At 40.0% G+C, this 21058-nt stretch overlaps 2 protein-coding genes across 9 annotated transcripts in view; one reads left to right on the forward strand and one right to left on the reverse strand.

Moving 5' to 3' along the window:
- The window catches only part of LOC139767418 (sodium-independent sulfate anion transporter-like), a 61057-nt gene extending 47190 nt beyond the window's left edge, over positions 1–13867 (forward strand). For all 4 annotated transcript variants that reach the window (XM_071696777.1, XM_071696775.1, XM_071696779.1 and 1 more), the window contains exon 12: positions 9278–13867. In XM_071696777.1, coding sequence (XP_071552878.1) covers positions 9278–9432 — 155 coding nt within the window. In that variant the 3' untranslated portion in view covers positions 9433–13867. The remainder of the gene's footprint in view (positions 1–9277) is intronic.
- Positions 1–21058, reverse strand: part of LOC139767420 (GPN-loop GTPase 3-like) — a 47922-nt gene that overhangs the window by 18606 nt on the left and 8258 nt on the right. The window contains exon 7 of one of the 5 annotated variants that reach the window (XM_071696782.1): positions 18452–18732. The exons of the other annotated variants lie outside the window; for them this stretch is intronic. Within the exon in view, the coding sequence (XP_071552883.1) occupies positions 18534–18732 (199 nt within the window). The 3' untranslated portion in view covers positions 18452–18533. Of the gene's footprint in view, positions 1–18451; positions 18733–21058 lie in introns of those variants that run through there. 5 annotated transcript variants of the gene reach the window in all.

Genomic DNA, 21058 nt, shown 5'->3' on the forward strand with positions numbered 1-21058 from the left:
TGCGAGGTAGCGCTAGGAAAAGACAACAAAGGCCACATTCATTCACATTCAGTCTCTAGCTGTCAAGTATAATGCACCAAAACCACAGCTCCCTTTCCACATCCAGGCCCCACAAAACTTTCCATGTTTTACCACAGATGCTTCACATGCCCTGGTTCAACCCATTGACAACACATTTACCCCTGTATACCACATCGTTCCAATTCACTCTATTTCTTGGACACCTTTCACCCTCCTGCATGTTCAGGCCCTGATCACTCAAAATCTTTTTCACTTCATCTTACCACTTCCAATTTGGTCTCCCACTTCTCCTCGTTCCCTCCACCTCTGACACATATATCTTCTTGGTCAATCTTTCCTCACTCATTCTCTCCATGAGACCAAACCATTTCAAAACACCCTCTTCTGCTCTCTCAACCACACTCTTTTTATTACCACACATCTCTCTTACCCTATTATTACTTACTCGATCAAACCACCTCACACCACACACTGCCCTCAAACATCTCATTTCCAACACATCCACCCTCCTCCGCACATCTCTATCTATAGCCCATGCCCTGCAACCATATAACATTGTTGGAACCACTATTCCTTCAAACATACCCATTTTTGCTTTCCGAGATAATGTTCTCTCACCTTCCACACATTCTTCAACGCTCCCAGAACTTTCGCCCCACCCTATGATTCGCTTCCACTTCCATGGTTCCATCTGCTGCCAAATCCACTCCCAGATATCTAAAACACTTTATTTCCTCCAGTTTTTCTCCATTCAAACTTACCTCCCAATTGACTTGTCCCTCAACCTTACTGTACCTAATAACCTTGCTCTTATTCACATTTACTCTCACCTTTCTTCTTTCACACACTTTACCAAACTCAGTCACCAGCTTCTGCAGTTTCTCATACGAATCAGCCACCAGTGCTGTATCATCAGTGAACAACAACCGACTCACTTCCCAAGCTCTCTCATCCACAACAGACTGCATACTTGCCCCTCTCTCCAAAACTTTTGCATTCACCTCCCTAACAACCCCATCCATAAACAAATTAAACAACCATGGAGACATCATGCACCCCTGCCACAAACCAACATTCACTGAGAACCAATCACTTTTCTCTCTTCCTACACATACACATGCCTTACATCTTCGATAAAAACTTTTCATTACTTCTAACAATTTGTTCCACACCATATATTCTTAATACCTCCCACAGAGCATCTCTCTCTCTACATATATTTATATATATGAGATGAGATGAGAAAAAAGGTGAGATAGATAGTATGTTTGAGGAAAAGAACCTGGATGTTTTGGCTGAAACGAAGCTCAAGGGTAAAGGGGATGAGTGGTTTGGGAATGTCTTTGGAGTAAAGTCAGGGGTTAGTGAGAGGACAAGAGCAAGGGAAGGAGTAGCACTACTGAAACTGGAGTGGTGGGAGTATGTGATAGAGTGTAAGAAAGTAAACTCTAGATTGATATGGGTAAAACTGAAAGTGGATGGAGAGAGATGGGTGATTATTGGTGCATATGCACCTGGGCATGAGAAGAAAGATCATGAGAGGCAAGTGTTCTGGGAGCAGCTGAGTGAGTGTGTTAGTAGTTTTGATGCACGAGACCAGGTTATAGTGATGGGTGATTTGAATGCAAAGGTGAGTAATGTGGCAGTTGAGGGAATAATTGGTGTCCGTGGGGTGTTCAGTGTTGTAAATGGAAATGGTGAAGAGCTTGTAGATCGGTGCTGAAAAAGGACTGGTGATTGCGAATACCTGGTTTAAAAAGAGAGATGTACATAAGTATATGTATGTAAGAAGGAGAGATGGCCAGAGAGCATTATTGGATTACGTGTTAATTGATAGGTGTGAAAGAGAGACTTTTGGATGTTAATGTGCTGAGAGGTGCAACTGGAGGGATGTCTGATCATTATCTTGTGGAGGTGAAAGTGCAGATTTGTAGAGGTTTTCAGAAAAGAAGAGAGAATGTTGGGGTGAAGAGGGTGGTGAGAGTAAGTGAGCTTGGGAAGGAGACTTGTGTGAGGAAGTACCAGGAGAGACTGAGTACAGAATGGAAAAAGGTGAGAACAAAGGAGGTAAGGGGAGTGGGGGAGGAATGGGATGTATTTAGGGAAGCAGTGATGGCTTGCACAAAAGATGCTTGTGGCATGAGAAGCGTGGGAGGTGGGCAGATTAGAAAGGGTAGTGAGTGGTGGGATGAAGAAGTAAGATTGTTAGTGAAAGAGAAGAGAGAGGCATTTGGACAATATTTTGCAGGGAAATAATGCAAATGAGTGGGAGATGTATAAAAGAAAGAGGCAGGAGGTCAAGAGAAAGGTGCAAGAGGTGAAAAAGAGGGCAAATGAGAATTTGAGTGAGAAAATATCATTAAATTTTAGTGAAAATAAAAAGATGTTTTGGAAGGAGGTAAATAAAGTGCATAAGACAAGAGAACCAATGGGAACATCGCTGAAGGGGGCTAATGGGGAGGTGATAACAAGTAGTGGTGATGTGAGAACGTGATGGAGTGAGACTCATATTTTGAAGGTTTGTTGAATGTGTTAGGTGATAGAGTGTCAAATATAAGGTGTTTTGGTCGAGGTGGTGTGCAAAGTGAGAGGGTTAGGGAGAATGATTTGGTAAACAGAGAAAAGGTAGTAAAAGCTTTGCGTTAAATGAAAGCTGGCAAGGCAGCAGGTTTGGATGGTATTGCAGTGAAATTTATTAAAAAAGGGGGTGACTGTATTGTTGACTGGTAGGTAAGGTTATTTAATGTATGTATGACTCATGGTGAGTTGCCTGAGGATTGGCGGAATGCTTGCATAGTGCCATTGTACAAAGGCAAAGGGGATAAGAGTGAGTGCTCAAATTACAGAGGTATAAGTTTGTTGAGTATTCCTGGTAAATTATATGGGAGGGTATTGATTGAGAGGGTGAAGGCATGTACAGAGCATCAGATTGGGGAAGAGCAGTGTGGTTTCAGAAGTGGTAGAGGATGTGTGGATCAGGTGTTTGCTTTGAAGAATGTATGTGAGAAATACTTAGAAAAACAAATGGATTTGTATGTAGCATTTATGGATCTGGAGAAGGCATGTGATACACGAGTTGATAGAGATGCTCTGTGGAAGGTATTAAGAATATATGGTGTGGGAGGTAAGTTGTTAGAAGCAATGAAAAGTTTTTATTGAGGATGTAAGGCATGTGTACGTGTAGGAAGAGAGGAAAGCGATTGGTTCTCAGTGAATGTCGGTTTGTGGCAGGGGTGCGTTATGTCTCCAAGGTTGTTTAATTTGTTTATGGATGGGTTTGTTAGGGAGGTGAATGCAAGAGTTTTGGAAAGAGGGGCAAGTATGAAGTCTGTTGTGGATGAGAGGGCTTGGGAAGTGAGTCAGTTGTTGTTCACTGATGGTACAGCACTGGTGGCTGATTCATGTGAGAAACTGCAGAAGCTGGTGACTGAGTTTGGTAAAGTGTATGAAAGAAGAATACTGAGAGTAAACATGAATAAGAGCAAGGTTATTAGGTACAATAGGGTTGAGGGACAAGTCAACTGGGAGGTAAGTTTGAATGGAGAAAAACCGGAGGAAGAAGAGTTTTAGATATCTGGGAGTGGATTTGGCAGCGGATGGAACCATGGAAGCGGAAGTGAATCATAGGGTGGGGGAGGGGACGAAAGTTTTTTTTTTTTTTGGGGGGGGGGGGGGGGTTGAAAAATGTGTGGAAGGTGAGAACATTATCTCGGAAAGCAAAAATGGGTATGTTTGAAGGAATAGTGGTTCCAACAATGCTATGTGGTTGCAAGGCATGGGCTATAGATAGAGATGTGCAGAGGAGGGTGGATGTGTTGGAAATGAGTTGTTTGAGGACAATATGTGGTGTGAGGTGGTTTGATCGAGTAAGTAATGAAAGGGTAAGAGAGATGTGCGGTAATAAAAAGAGCGTGGTTGAGAGAGCAGAAGAGGGTGCTTTGAAATGGTTTGGTCACAGAGAGAGAATGAGTGAGGAAACATTGACAAAGAGGATATATGTGTCAGAGGTGGAGGGAACAAGGGGAAGTGGGAGACCAAATTGGAGGTGGAAAGATGGAGTAAAAAAGATTTTGCATGATCAGGGCCTGAACATGAAGGAGGGTGAGAGGCAGTGCAAGAAATAGGGTGAATTGGAACGATGTGGTATACCGGGGTCGATGGGCTGTCAATGGGTTGAACCAGGGCATGTGAAGCGTCTGAGGTAGACCATGGAAAGTTTTGTGGGGCCTGGATGTGGAAAGGGGGCTGTGGTTTCTGTGCATTATACATGACAGCTAGAGACTGAATGTGAATGAATGTGGCCTTTGTTGTCTTTTCCTAGCGCTACCTCGCACGCATGCAGGGAAGGTGGTTGTCATTTCATGTGTGGCGGGGTGCCGACAGGAATGAATAAAGGCAGCAAGTATGAATTATGTGCATGTGTATATATGTATATATCTGTGTATGTATATAAATGTGTACAATGAAATGTATAGGTATGTATATGTGCGTGTGTGGACGTGTATGTATATACATGTGTATGTGGGTGGGTTGGGTCATTTCTTTCTTCTGTTTCGTTGCGCTAGGAAACAGAGGAAAGAAATGGCCCAACCCACCCACATACCCAAGTATATACATACACGTCCACACATGCACATATACATACCTATACATTTCAACGTATACATTTATATACATATACATACATACACATGTACATAATTCATAGTTGCTGCCTTTATTCATTCCTGTTGCCATCCCGCTACACATGAAATGACAAGTACCTCCCCTGCATGCGTGCGAGGTAGCACTAGGAAAAGACACCAAAGGCCACATTCGTTCACACTCAGTCTCTAGCTGTCATGTATAATGCACCAAAACCACAATTCCCTTTCCACATCCAGGCCCTACAAAACTTTCCATTGTTTACCCCAAACACTTCACATGCCCTGGTTCAATCCAATGACAGCACATCGACCCTGGTATACCACATCGTTCCAATTCACCCCATTTCTTGCATACCTTTCACCCTCCTTCATGTTCAGGTTCTGACCATGCAAAACCTTTTTCACTCCATCCTTCCACCTCCAATTTCGTCTCCCACTTCCTTGTTCCCTCAACTTCTGACACATATATCCTCTTTGTCAATGTTTCCTCACTCATTCTCTCCATGTGACTAAACCATTTCAAAACACCCTCTTCTGCTCTCTCAACCACACTCTTTTTATTACCACACATCTCTCTTACCCTTACATTACTTACTCGATCAAACCACCTCACACCACATATTGTCCTCAAACATCTCATTTCCAACACATCCACCCTCCTCCACACAACTCTATCTATAGCCCATGCCTTGCAACCACATAGCATTGTTGGAACCACTATTCCTTCAAACATACCCATTTTTGCTTTTCCGAGATAATGTTCTCACCTTCCACACATTCTTCAACGCTCCAGGAACTTTCACCCCCTTCCCCACCCTGTGACTCACCTTCGCTTCCATGGTTCCATCTGCCAAATCGACTCCCAGATATCTAAAACACTTCACTTCCTCCAGTTTTTCTCCATTCAAACTTACCTCCCAATTGACTTGACCCTCAACCCTACTGTACCTAATAACCTTGCTCTTATTCATGTTTACTCTCAGCATTCTTCTTTCACACACTTTACCAAACTCAGTCACCAGCTTCTGCAGTTTCTCACATGAATCAGCCACCAGTGCTGTACCATCAGTGAACAACAACTGACTCACTTCCCAAGCCCTCTCATCCACAACAGACTTCATACTTGCCCCTCTTTCCAAAACTCTTGCATTCACCTCCCTAACAAACCCATCCATAAACAAATTAAACAACCTTGGAGACATAACACACCCCTGCCACAAACCGACATTCACTGAGAACCAATCGCTTTCCTCTCTTCCTACACGTACACATGCCTTACATCCTCAATAAAAACTTTTCATTGCTTCTAACAACTTACCTCCCACACCATATATTCTTAATACCTTCCACAGAGCATCTCTATCAACTCTATCATATGCCTTCTCCAGATCCATAAATGCTACATACAAATCCATTTGTTTTTCTAAGTATTTCTCACATACATTCTTCAAAGCAAACACCTGATCCACACATCCTCTACCACTTCTGAAACCACACTGCTCTTCCCCAATCTGATGCTCTGTACATGCCTTCACCCTCTCAATCAATACCCTCCCATATAATTTACCAGGAATACTCAACAAACTTATACCTCTGTAATTTGAGCACTCACTCTTATCCCCTTTGCCTTTGTACAATGGCACTATGCAAGCATTCCGCCAATCCTCAGGCAACTCACCATGAGTCATACATACATTAAATAACCTTACCTACCAGTCAACAATACAGTCACCCCCTTTTTTAATAAATTTCACTGCAATACCATCCAAACCTGCTGCCTTGCCAGCTTTCATTTAACGCAAAGCTTTTACTACCTTTTCTCTGTTTACCAAATCATTCTCCCTAACCCTCTCACTTCGCACACCACCTCGACCAAAACACCCTATATCTGCCACTCTATCACCTAACACATTCAACAAACCTTCAAAATATGAGTCTCACTCCATCACCTTCGCACATCACCACTACTTGTTATCACCTCCCCATTAGCCCCCTTCAGCGATGTTCCCATTGGTTCTCTTGTCTTATGGACTTTATTTACCTCCTTCCAAAACATCTTTTTATTTTCACTAAAATTTAATGATATTTTCTCACTCAAACTCTCATTTGCCCTCTTTTTCACCTCTTGCACCTTTCTCTTGACCTCCTGCCTCTTTCTTTTATACATCTCCCACTCATTTGCATTATTTCCCTGCAAAATATTGTCCAAATGCCTCTCTCTTCTCTTTCACTAACAATCTTACTTCTTCATCCCACCACTCACTACCCTTTCTAATCTGCCCACCTCCCACGCTTCTCATGCCACAAGCATCTTTTGTGCAAGCCATCACTGCTTCCCTAAATACATCCCATTCCTCCCCCACTCCCCTTACCTCCTTTGTTCTCACCTTTTTCCATTCTGTACTCAGTCTCTCCTGGTACTTCCTCACACAGGTCTCCTTCCCAAGCTCACTTACTCTCACCACCCTCTTCACCCCAACATTCTCTCTTCTTTTCTGAAAACCTCTACAAATCTGCACTTTCACCTCCACAAGATAATGATCAGACATCCCTCCAGTTGCACCTCTCAGCACATTAACATCCTAAAGTCTCTCTTTCGCGCCTATCAATTAACACGTAATCCAATAATGCTCTCTGGCCATCTCTCCTTCTTACATACATATACTCTCTTTTTAAACCAGGTATTCGCAATCACCAGTCCTTTTTCAGCACATAGATCTACAAGCTCTTCACCATTTCCATTTACAACACTAAACACCCCACGGACACCAATTATTCCCTCAACTGCCACATTACTCACCTTTGCATTCAAATCACCCATCACTATAACCCGGTCTCGTGCATCAAAACCACTAACACACTCATTCAGCTGCTCCCAGAACACTTGCCTCTCATGATCTTTCTTCTCATGCCCAGGTGCATATGCACCAATAATCACCCATCTCTCTCCATCCACTTTCAGTTTTACCCATATCAATCTAGAATTTACTTTCTTACACTCTATCACATACTCCCACCACTCCAGTTTCAGTAGTGCTACTCCTTCCCTTGCTCTTGTCCTCTCACTAACCCCTGACTTTACTTCCAAGACATTCCCAAACCACTCATCCCCTTTACCCTTGAGCTTCGTTTCAGCCAAAACATCCAGGTTCCTTTCCTCAAACATACTACCTATCTCGCCTTTTTTCTCATCTAGGTTACATCCACACACATTTAGACACCCCAATCTGAGCCCTTGAGGAGGATGAGCATTCCTCGTGTGACTCCTTCTTCTGTTCCCCCTTTCAGAAAGTTAGAATACAAGGAGGGGAGGGTTTCTAGCCCCCCCCCCATGACGTGAGGAATGCGTGGGAAGTAATCTTTCTCCCCTATCCCCTGGGATATATATATATATATATATATATATATATATATATATTCTTAATATGCTTAATCACTGTTTCACACGTCAGAGAGGTAGCGTCATGAAAGACGAAGAACTCAGTCTCTAGCTTTCATGTGTTATGCACCAAAACCACAGCTTCCTATCCACATTCAGGCCCCCCAGACCTCTCCATGGTTTACTCCAGACGTTACTGGACTCTGCCTGCTGAGGGTTACATTGCAAGTGAGAAGGCACCTTTGGTGAGGCTGTTTCATTTGGAGTACAATCTTGTCAAAGAACTTCTTGCTTTAAAGTAGTCTACATTTCCCTACTACTGGAAGTAGCACAGCCTTGGGCTGCAAAAGCCTCAGGAAAGGTCCTGGATAACACCATGAATCTTAGAAAAGGTTCTACGGTAAATATAAAAAAAAATATATATATAGATTTATAATTGTGAATATTATTGTCATTTGTATACAATTTGCAATAAAATATGCAGAATTTCATATTGTAGTGCTTGACTCTTTCTTAACCTCTAGTAGTCCTTTGATGCATGATAACCCGTTGCACATTGCATGACTAACTGCACATTACATGATATGCTGTAACACTTTGCTCTCAGCACAAGTTTATCACATTTTGCTTTTGTATCATTACAGTATTACAATTTTAAATACAACTTTTGGAAATGCACTCCTTTCAGCATTTTTTTTTTCAATTTCCTGTTTCCCAATTATGCCAATGAAATGTCTATGAATTGGTAGTTTAATTAGTCTCAGGTGTTTGATTCCTGCTTAGTAACAGTTTATTTTCAGGTAAAAGTTGCTTTAAACCAAATGAGATAGTGATTCCTGGTAAGACATTTATAGAAGATAGGCTGGTCTTGTGAACACTTAAAGTAGGAAGCAGCACAGCAAACTCGTATTACTTACTAAGGTTATTATTTGTGCCTTCATATAACCTACTTAAGTTATCTGTGCCTTCATATAACCTACTAAGGTTATTATCTCTGCCTTCATATAACCACTTATGTAGTTACTGGAGTCTACCGGCACATGGTTACACCGGTGACAAGCAAAGAGTCACCTTGGAAAAGGCTGTATCATTATCCACAGATGAAGGGAGTAAACTCTTGTCCAACATCATCTTGCTTCACAGCCGTTGTATCATTTATATTCTATATTTTGTCACAACATTGCACATTCTCACTTCAGAGTTGTGTATTTTCATACTATTTTTCTTTCAGCATCATGTACAGTTGCAACAGTCAGCAGTACTTGTGCAAGTGGACACAGCAATGCAACACTCAGGCAGTCTGACCGACAAGACCCAGAAATGATCAATCCATTGCTTGAGCCCTCCACTGGTCCTAGACCTGTTATTCACGATCACATTGCTTAAACCCTCCACTGGTCCTAGACCAGTTATGTGTGAACACACAGCCTAGTGTTCTTGTCCGTGAATGTGAGTTTTAACGATGATGATACATCTACATGTATATCATTAAGGCTGGTTGTGGGATCAGACTAAGAATGTAGATCTTCCATATTTTTCTGTGCTAAGTTGAAACAGGAAACATGTTTTTTAAAAATCTCAGGATATTTGATAAGCTTAAAATTCAATGAGGGTTGTACTTTTGAAACATGAAGGTCCTGTAAATACTTCCATAATGATAAATAGGGAATATTGCAAACATCATAGAATTTGTTGCATAGTAAACTACAGCACTTGAGGCATTATCCTTGCAGGGTTAGTTGAGTATCAACATACATGATAGTGATGCACTCTTTTTCGTATTAAATTATGTTAGTATCATATGTAGGTTTACCAAACATCAACTGAAAATAGTTCCACTAAAAGTGATAAGTTGCGTATACAATAGCAAGGCTAAATGATTGCCATTGGATGGAAAGAAAACACCATTGTCATGGACCTTCTTACCCCAGAGGAGTCCTTTTTACGCATGCCTCTGTGTGGAAACAGCCTTAAAAGTTAAGGAAATCCATAGAAGAATTCTTGGAGTTGCAAAATAAATAATGATATACTGAAAGTAAAGCTAGGGTATATAGGCAGCTTCAGAAATTTTACCTAAAGAACTGAGGAATTTTTTTAGGTAAACCACCATGGCAGACCAAAAGAAAATCTTCAACCTTTAAAAATACTGCGAGAAGTTGCAGAAAAAACAATATACCTTTTTCCTCATTTAAATGCTATATTAGCATTTATAAGGAAAAACAAAAACCTGCACTGAGAGCTTCATTACAACCTTTGTGTTGATCTGCTCTAGTGATACGTGAGCATCTGGTGGAGGTGTGAATGATTGTGTTTGAAAGCTACTGATACCATGGGAAGAAATGAAGAATAATTCCATGTTTCTGTTGAGCTTGTTTTCCAATTGTACTCAGTTTTCCTACACAGGAATAGCATTAACGGTGAATGATATGAATATATTTAGGAACAATACACCTTTCACATGAAATTCGCAATGAAGGAGATATGCTAGCAATTGTAGGGAGGATACTGAAGGATTTGTTTGTTTCTTTATACAGGCACAGTTTTGGTAGGGAATACCATGGATTTATGTGGAATTATTACACCTTTGACACCACAAAATAAGTGCAAGTACACCGAATGACAACATTGAGGAAAATAAGTGCTGTGAGGTGGTTTGATCACTGTAATAAAAGGGTAAGAGAGGAGTGTGGTTGAGAGAGCAGAAGAGGGTGTTTTGAAATGGTCTGGTCACATGGAGAGAATGAGTGAGGAAAGATTGACCACGAAGATATATGTGTCAGAGGTGGAGGGAACGAGGAGAAGTGGGAGACCAAATTGGAGATGGAAAGATGGGGTGAAAAAGATTTTGAGTGATTGGGGCCTGAACATATAGGAGGGTGAAAGGTGAGCAAGGAATAGAGTGAATTGGAACAGTGGTATACCAGGGTGGACATGCTGTCAATGGACTGAACCAAGGCATGTGAAGCATCTGGGGTAAACCATGGAAATCTGTGAGACCAGGACATGGATAGGGAGCTATGGTATTGGTACATTATACATGACAGCTAGTCTGAGTGTGAACAAATGTCTGTTTTCCTGGAGCTACCTCGCTGAAGCAGGGGTTAGCGATACTGTTTCCTGTTGGGCGGGATAGCTCCAGGAGTGGAAGATGGCAAGCAAGTATGAATATGTACATGTGTATGTACGTATATGTTAATATGTATATTTATGTATATATTCGTGTATGGGTGTGTGTGTGTGTATATATATATAAACAGAGAAGAGGTAGTAAAAGCTTTGCAGAAGATGAAAGCCGGCAAAGCAGCGGGTTTGAATGGTATTGCAGTGGAATTTATTAAAAAAGGGGGTGACTGTATTGTTGACTGGTTGGTAAGGTTATTTAATGTAAGTATGACTCATGGTGAGGTGTCTGAGGATTGGCGGAATGCTTGCATAGTGCCATTGTACAAAGGCAAAGGGGATAAGAGTGAGTGCTCAAATTACAGAGGTATAAGTTTGTTGAGTATTCCTGGTAAATTATATGGGAGGGTATTGATTGAGAGGGTGAAGGCATGTACAGAGCATCAGATTGGGGAAGAGCAGTGCGGTTTCAGAAGTGGTAGAGGATGTGTAGATCAGGTGTTTGCTTTGAAGAATGTATGTGAGAAATACTTAGAAAAACAAATGGATTTGTATGTAGCATTTATGGATCTGGAGAAGGCATGTGATACACGAGTTGATAGAGATGCTCTGTGGAAGGTATTAAGAATATATGGTGTGGGAGGTAAGTTGTTAGAAGCAATGAAAAGTTTTTATCGAGGATGTAAGGCATGTGTACGTGTAGGAAGAGAGGAAAGTGATTGGTTCTCAGTGAATGTAGGTTTGTGGCAGGGGTGCATGATGTCTCCATGGTTGTTTAATCTGTTATGGATGGGGTTGTTAGGGAGGTGAATGCAAGAGTTTTGGAAAGAGGGGAAAGTATGCAATCTATTGTGGATGAGAGAGCTTGGGAAGTGAGTCAGTTGTTGTTCGCTGATGATACAGCGCTGGTGGCTGATTCATGTGAGAAACTGCAGAAGCTGGTGACTGAGTTTGGTAAAGTGTGTGAAAGAAGAAAGCTGAGAGTAAATATGAATAAGAGCAAGGTTATTAGGTATAGTAGGGTTGAGGGACAAGTCAATTGGGAGGTAAGTTTGAATGGAGAGAAACTGGAGGAAGTGAAGTGTTTTAGATATCTGGGAGCGGATTTGGCAGCGGATGGAACCATGGAGGCGGAAGTGAATCATAGGGTGGGGGAGGGGGCGAATGTTCTGGGAGCGTTGAAAAATGTGTGGAGGTCGAGAATGTTATCTGGGAAAGCAAAAATGGGTATGTTTGAAGGAATAGTGGTTCCAACAATGTTATATGGTTGTGAGGCGTGGGCTATAGATAGAGTTGTGTGGAGGAGGGTGGATGTGCTGGAAATGAGATGTTTGAGGACAATATGTGGTGTGAGGTGGTTTGATCGAGTAAGTAACGTAAGGGTAAGAGAGATGTGTGGTAATAAAAAGAGTGTGGTTGAGAGAGCAAAAGAGGGTGTTTTGAAATGGTTTGGTCACATGAAGAGAATGAGTGAGGAAAGATTGACAAAGAGGATATATGTGTCTGAGGTGGAGGGAACGAGGAGAAGTGGGAGACCATATTGGAGGTGGAAAGATGGAGTGAAAAAGATTTTGAGTTATCGGGGCCTGAACATGCTGGAGGGTGAAAGGCGTGCAAGGAATAGAGTGAATTGGAACGATGTGGTATACCCGGGTCGACATGCGGTCAATGGATTGAACCAGGGCATGTGAAGTGTCTGGGGTAAACCATGGAAAGTTCTGTGGGGCCTTGATGTGGAAAGGGGGCTGTGGTTTCGGTGCATTATACATGACAGCTAGAGACTGAGTGTGAACGAATGTGGCCTTTGTTGTCTTTTCCTAGCACTACCTCGCGCATATGCGGGGGAGGGGGTTTTCATTTCATGTGTGGTGGGCTGGCGACGGGAATGAATAAGGGCAGACAGTATGAATTATGTACGTGTATATATGTATATGTCTGTGTGTGTATATATATATGTATACGTTGAGATGTATAGGTATGTATATGTGCTGTGTGTGGACGTGTATGTATATACATGTGTATGTGGGTGGGTTAGGCCATTCTTTCATCTGTTTCCTTGCGCTACCTCGCTAACGCGGGAGACAGTGACAAAGTATAATAAATATATAAATACATATGAGTGGGTGGGCCATTCTTTGTCTGTTTTCTGGCATTACTTCGCTGGTACAGGAAACAGTGATTAAGTATAAGTATAATAATAATTATTATTCTAACTACTACTACTACCACTAGTACTACTACAGCAGATACTAAACAATTATAGTGTGGATAAAATTATAGTGAAGTTTTTAATTTCAGGCTATGTATGCAATAATTTTATACATTCCTGTGTAACTGTGAAACCAGTTTTCTGTGATATCTTCCCTCCTGACTGAATGCTAAAAAACAAAACATGAATAAAAGGGCTTTGTGCCATATGAATCCGTTACTGAATAGTTTCCATGTTAATATTTATGAAGTATTTTATGTATATAGCAAGTACAACCAATCTGTAAAGAAGACTGCTCTCGCATGAAAAATATAGCTCTGATTTTTGCCAGTTTTTACTTCTAATTATAGACATTCTACAACTAATTGTATATTGTTAACCAAATGAATACTCTTTTACTGTTTGCCAATTTTATTATTAAGAAGTTGCAGTATTTGACAGTGCCTCTTAATAATATTTAACAAATGACAATAAATTTTGATAATTTAATAATTTTTTATTGTACCTATCTGTTAGTGAACATATGTACTTTGCTTAAAACTTAGACAAATACAGTAAGTCCATTTAGATCCTGGGAAACCCAAGGATTTCTGTTAGTGACCGGCTGATGCAGCCTGATTAATGTTTTCCATCACTTCCTAAATGAATTACATAAGATCAGTCCAAAGAATAACTCGTGTAAATAACTGTTTCTTTTGTACATTGTAAGCTGACCATTGAAAGCTACTGCTTCCAAACAAGAAGTGTCCATAGCTTTTTGTTGAGTTTATCTTAGGCAGATGACCTTAATACTAGAAAAGCTCAAGGAATGGAATAAATTGAGAAAATTACTTTTTTAAAGAGAGGAAAGAGGCGAAGCAAATACAGCTCTGAAGGCCACCCTACACACTGTATGGAACCACACACTAACCCAACTATCATATACATAGTGATCAAACGACTCCATCCAACTAGATATCAGGTGTGACCTCATCAGAAACCATGAATATAATTTCTCAAGTACTTATTAAATTCAACACAAGATAATGATGCTTTCAGATGCTTTGCCTTATAACTGTCCAATGTTTGACAGTTTGACCTAATGTTTGAAGGGATGATCTCTAAATGGCAAAATGTATCAACATTTCATTACATAATGTGTCAGCCACTGGATGAAAATCTCTCTAGTTTGTGGAGGCTTCCATGAGACCATAAATAAATGTTTCAACCCCATATTCATCATGAAAAATATTCCTTATGCTGGGCTTTTCAAGCAAAGCTATTACCCTAAAAAAAAAAAAAAAAAAAAACTGCAGGTAATGAAATGTTTCTGTACTTAATTAATCATGGAAAAAACCTCATCATACTTACTAAAGCTGACAGACAACCCTTAAAAAACAAAGCCAATATAACTATTCAACGACTGTACTTAATTACAGGCCTTAATGGTACTGAAAACAATATTTCAACCCAAGATTCATATTCATCAGGAAAAACTGCCCTTACACTGAGGTTTTCAAGCAAATCTATTACCCTCAAAAACACCAAAAATTGCAGGTAATAGTTCAGGGTATTTTTCAGCACCCCAAATTTTAAAAATGAAATATAATACAATGAAATGCTTCTATACCTGATATAATCATGGAACATATCTCATAATTCTTCCCTAAGCAGATGGATGTCCATCAACTACAAAGCCAACAATCACAGAACCTTTTGAAAGAGTAACTATTCAAATACTGTATTTAATTACAGGCTACTCACCTTTGCATTCATTGTAAATTATATGGGAGGGTATTGACTGAGAGGGTGAAGGCATGTACAGAGCATCATATTGGGTAAGAACAGTGTGGTTTCAGAAGTGGTAGAGGATGTGTGGATCAGGTGTTTGCTTTGAAGAATGTATGTGAGAAATACTTAGAAAAGCAAATGGATTTGTATGTAGCATTTATGGATCTGGAGAAGGCATATGAGAGTTGATAGAGATGCTCTGTGGAAGGTATTAAGAATATATGGCATGGGAGGCAAGTTGTTAGAAGCAGTGAAAAGTTTTTATCAACGATGTAAGGCATGTGTACATGTAGGAAGAGAGGAAAGTGACTGGTTCTCGGTGAATGTCGGTTTGTGGCAGGGGTGCATGATGTCTCCATGGTTGTTTAATTTGTTTATGGATGGGGTTGTTAGGGAGGTGAATGCAAGAGTTTTGGAAAGGGGGGCAAGTATGCAGTCTGTTGTGGATGAGAGGGCTTGGGAAGTGAGTCAGTTGTTTGCTGATGATATAGCGCTGGTGGCTGATTCAGGTGAGAAACTGCAGAAGCTGGTGACTGAGTTTGGTAAAGTGTGTGAAAGAAGAAAGCTGAGTAAATGTGAATAAGAGCAAGGTTATTACGTACAGTAGGGTTGAGGGACAAGTCAATTGGGAGGTAAGTTTGAATGGAGAAAAACTGGAGAAAGTGAAGTGTTTTAGATATCTGGGAGTGGATTTGGCAGCGATGGAACCATGGAAGTGGAAGTAAATCATAGGGTGGGGGAGAGGGTGAAAGTTCTAGGAGCATTGAAAAATGTGTGGAAGTTGAGAATGTTATCTTGGAAAGCAAAAATGGGTATGTTTGAAGGAATAGTGGTTCCAACAATGTTATATGGTTGCGAGGCATGGGCTATGGATAGAGTTGTGCTCAGGAGGGCGGATGTGCTGGAAATGAGATGTTTAAGGACAATATGTGGTGTGAGGTTTGATAGAGTAAGTAATGAAAGGGTAAGAGAGATGTGTGGTAATAAAAAGAGTGGTTGAAAGAGCAGAGGAAGGTGTTTTGAAATGGTTTAGTCACATGGAGAGAATGAGTGAGGAAAGATTGACAAAGAGGATATACGTGTCAGAGGTGGAGGGAACAAGGAGAAGTGGGAGACCAAATTGGAGGTGGAAAGATGGAGTGCAAAAGATTTTGAGTTATTGGGGCCTGAACATGCAGGAGGGTAAAAGGCGTGCAAGGAATAGAGTGAACTGGAACGATGTGGTATACCAGGATCAATGTGCTGTCAATGGATTGAACCAGGGCATGTGAAGCATCTGGGGTAAACCATGGAAAGTTTTGTGGAGCTTGGATGTGGAAAGGGAGCTGTGGTTTCAATGCATTATACATGACAGAGACTGGGTGTGAACAAATGTGGCCTTTGTTGTCTTTTCCTAGTGCTAACCTGCGCACATGCGGGGGGGAGGGGGCTGTCATTTCATGTGTACTGGGGTGGCGACAGGAATGCATAATAGCAGACAGTATGAATTATATACGTGTATATATGTATATGTCTGTGTGGGTATATATGTATACGTTGAGATGTATAGGTATGTATATGTGCGTGTGTGGACGTGTATGTATATACATGTATATGTAGGTGGGTTGGGCCATTCTTTCATCTGTTTCTTTGCGCTACCTCGCTAAAGCGGGAGAAAACAACAAAGTATGATAAAATAAATAAATAATTGAGAAAAAACATTTCAACCCTTGATACATATTCAGCATGAAAAACAATCATACTGAAGTTTTCAAGGAAATTTATTACCTTCCAAAAAAATACCAAAAATTGCAGGGTATTTTTGAGCCAAAAAAGTTTCTTTAAAAACTGTAATATAAAATAATGTAAAGCTTCTACACTTGAAATCATCTTGAATAATAGCTCATAATACTTCCTCAAGCCGACAGACACCAGACAAATAATCACATCATGACATGATGTCTGTAAAGTGCAATCATCAACTACAAGCTCAAAAGAACCCCAAACCATATTTCAACCTGAGATTCATATTCATCAAGAAAAACAGTCCTTATACAGTCCTTATACTGAAGTTTTCAAGCAAATCTATCAGCCTCAAAAATACCAAAAAACTGCAGGTAATAGTTCATGGCATTTATTTAGTCCAAACATCTCTGTTTTAAAATTGAAATATAATGAAAGGCCTCTATACTTAAAATAATCATGGAAAATACCTTATGGTGCTTCTCAATAACTATGACCAGGCACATTTTAAAAGGCAAATTTTTCCCTTCCACTAAAATTCATGAATACATTCCCGTGTATCCTCTTTTTTCACTTTCATAATCCTCTCTATATTTCAATTAAAGCCTGGCCTTGATGAGGATTCCTGGTCCGTGGTGTAAAATGTATATATACAGAAATAAAAGGTTAAAGATACCTTTCCTGATATACATTCTATTGGTAGCAAAGTTCCTTAACTGCATGGTTTCATAACATCCCCTAAAGTAAAGGGTTAATTGTCCCAGGAAATATAGATAGCCTCTTGCTTTTTAGGAAACATAAGATTTCAGCAACAATACTTTCTATGAGTAACTGCTCTGTTCATCGCAGACAGATAGCTCCTCACTAACCACCAATTCATTACCGTATATGTTTTACTTTTGGTTACTCCTGGAGCAATCTTGGCAGGGGAAAACCAAGTTCTGTTGGCACAGGCATACACTGCTTATTCAGGCACTGGACAAGTACAAAAGTTTTCAGCTTGATCCTCTTCTGATCCTTTACAATTTGGAGAATCCACTACCTCAATTCAAGGTCAATAGGATTCACTAATCAAGATCAATCATAAATGCATAAGGACAATCCTTTTATACAAGGAGAAAAACACTCCTAATTACAGTTGTTTATCGTTTGCTATGTTCATATTGTAAGACGACATTACAGTAACTGCAGATTCTCAAACAAAAACCGTGCATATATTTTTTCAGTACAGGTACATCATCAAAAACCAGCATATCAAAAACCTATAAAAAATTTTGAGAAAAAGCTCTGACTCACCTCCCAAACAAAGCCAACCCAAGCACCACTGCCACCCCACTCCACCTCAACCCTAACATACTGCAGATATGCTCCTCTCTTCAATACCCTTACATTCACTTTCCTTTCCTGCCCATCCTAAACAAATACACTCACAAATTAGGAAAATAAAAAATCAGTAAATACTCAGGTCTCAAGCAATCTAGATTATTGACGATGTACCTATGTTAGTCCTTTACTTTGGAAATAACTTTCTCCCTAACTCTTTAATCTTTCTTTAACCTTCTATCATGGTAAATAAAATAGTAATAATATAAAAAAATGTTTCTTTATATACATATATTTTAAAGAAGACCATAATATCCTGTGCTTTTCAACTGTTCATGTTAAACTATATTTCTTCCTCTTCTGGGTCTGGGTACTCAAAATCATGGGTCTTGACATCAAGATCTTCCCCATACTGAACAGCAAAATCAGTCTGGATAAGTACGTCCATAAGAGATTCTTCACTCTTGATGTTCAAGGGCACATAGCGGACCAGAGAGAAGTCTTCAATAACGCCACCCAAGGCGCACGTCAGCTTATGGTACCTGATGAAAAATTAGTTTTCTCGTTCTTTTCCTATTTTATTTCACCTTAAGAACTCAAAAAGAAAAAAAAAAAAGGCAACTAAGGGATGACTATTGATAGACTTGGCAACTATCCAATTCCGGAAACAAAGGAAAATAAAGGAAAAAACAGATTTAAGTTGGAAAGACAGATGTCTGTTTGGGTATAGCAAGCCAAAGGGCACTTGTTGAAACTCCTGTCTACTTTTCATTCTTATTAAAAATTATTTGGAAAATACTACAAACTTAACAGATGAGTCCCTGTTATTACTGCAAAAGGGCTGGACATCAATAACAAATGACAAAATATCATTTTGCTATAATATCAAACTGCTTTCACACAGCTGAATCTATTTTAAGCCCTCGATTTCTTATAAGTAACAGAGGCAGCAACTCATGAAGGCAGATTAACCCAGAGGGGTTTGAGCTGGCAAGTGAGGTCTTAGTTTGCCCTGTTATGGTTCAAAACCTATACTTTAATGCCTGATGGTTAACAAAGGACATATTATCATATGGATGAAAGCTATTCACCCTTAGTCCCCTAAATATCAGAGCAAGTCAGCAAGAGGGCAACTACCCAGAAACAGCTTAATAATACAATACAATTATGACAGACAAGGAGCCTCTATAAAACAAAGAAAATGTTCAATGAAGGGACAGGAAAGATAATCAACAAGATCTTCACAACTTTTTCTAGTGAGTACCAAACCTTGTGTTAGCCATGAGTACTGAAACTTTGTGCTTCCCGAGAATCCCAAACCTTGTATTAACAATCTCTACACATCTGCCTGGCAACTAATAACCACTCACATCTTACTGTTCCTTGAACATTTCTCATTCCCTTTCCATTCTTGTCCCATATGGTAATGTTACCTTATTGCACACATCAAAATTACAGGATTTGCACAATTAGATCCATTCACTCTGAAGATATTTATTTTTACACACACTTAACTGCCCTTCAAATTCACACAAAAGTGTCTGGAACAAATGAACAATGGTTTCATCTACACATCCACTCTCTAGCTGTCATGTATCCTGTAATGAAACTAGAGGCTACCGTCCATAACCAAGACCCCAACCAACTCCATGGTTTATCCCAACTGCTTAGCATGCCCTGATTCAGCCCAATGACAGTTTGTTACCTCTGAAGCAACACTGATCTAATCAATTTTATCCCATGCATGCTGCTTCTCACTCTCCAAAACGTTCACTTCCCAATACCAAGCTTCCTTCATTCCAGCCTTCCTTCATCCACTCCTCCAAGCCAGACTTTCTTTACTCATCCTCCTCACATGTTCACACCATTTCAGCACATCCTGGTTAGTTCGCTCAACCATACTGCACTTACCACCAAACTTCTCTCTAACAGTCATTCTTCATAAAATCAACTCACTTCACCCCTAATATCACCTTAGGCATTTAATTTTCAAAACATCAACCCTCTTTCCTTTGTATTCAAGGCCTTGCAAGATGCTTACCCATACAACAGAGACTACCTTGTACGAAGCATTAAAAATATAAAATACCACTGGCCCTATATTTGCAAAAAATGGCTCATAACTTAAGACAATAAAGAAATTACTTCCTTAATATACAAGTACTGAAATTCAGTGTTTACCATCAAAAATTCCTCAAGTTTATAACATTCACCTGGAGACTGAAAATGAAAAATCAGACAACCATAGCATTCAGTGCTATGATCAAACAGATTTAATGAAATTGATGGAGTGCCCAGACAACAGACAAATGGAACTGAACGTAGACATATGCACAGCAATGCATTCTGGCGAGAAATGTATTAAACATAAATACAAAATACTCAATAAGACATTAGTAGAAGCAAGAAAAGAAAAAGACCTCTAAGTGATAATAAACAATGGTCAAAAATACAAAAAACAAAACCTACCTCCCCTTAAGTTATCAGAATACTAAGTTTCATAGATGAAGATTTTTTATTATCATTATACTTTGTCGGTCTCCTGCGTTAGTGAGGTAGCGCAAGGAAACAGACAAAAGAATGGCCCACCCCACCCACATACACATGTACATACAAACACGCCCACACACGCACCTATACATTTCAACGTATACAAATATATACATACAAAGACATATACATATATACACATGTACTTAATTCATACTTGCTGCCTTTATTCATTCCTGTTACCACCCCGCCACACATGAAATGACAACCCCTCCCGCCATATGCGCGCAAGGTAGCCCTAGGGAAGGACAACAAAGGCCACATTCATTCACAATCAGTCTCTACCTGTCATGTTTAATGCACTGAAACCACAGCTCC

The sequence above is a fragment of the Panulirus ornatus genome, chromosome 61 (genome assembly GCF_036320965.1).
Source record: "Panulirus ornatus isolate Po-2019 chromosome 61, ASM3632096v1, whole genome shotgun sequence".
Lineage (NCBI taxonomy): Eukaryota > Metazoa > Arthropoda > Malacostraca > Decapoda > Palinuridae > Panulirus > Panulirus ornatus.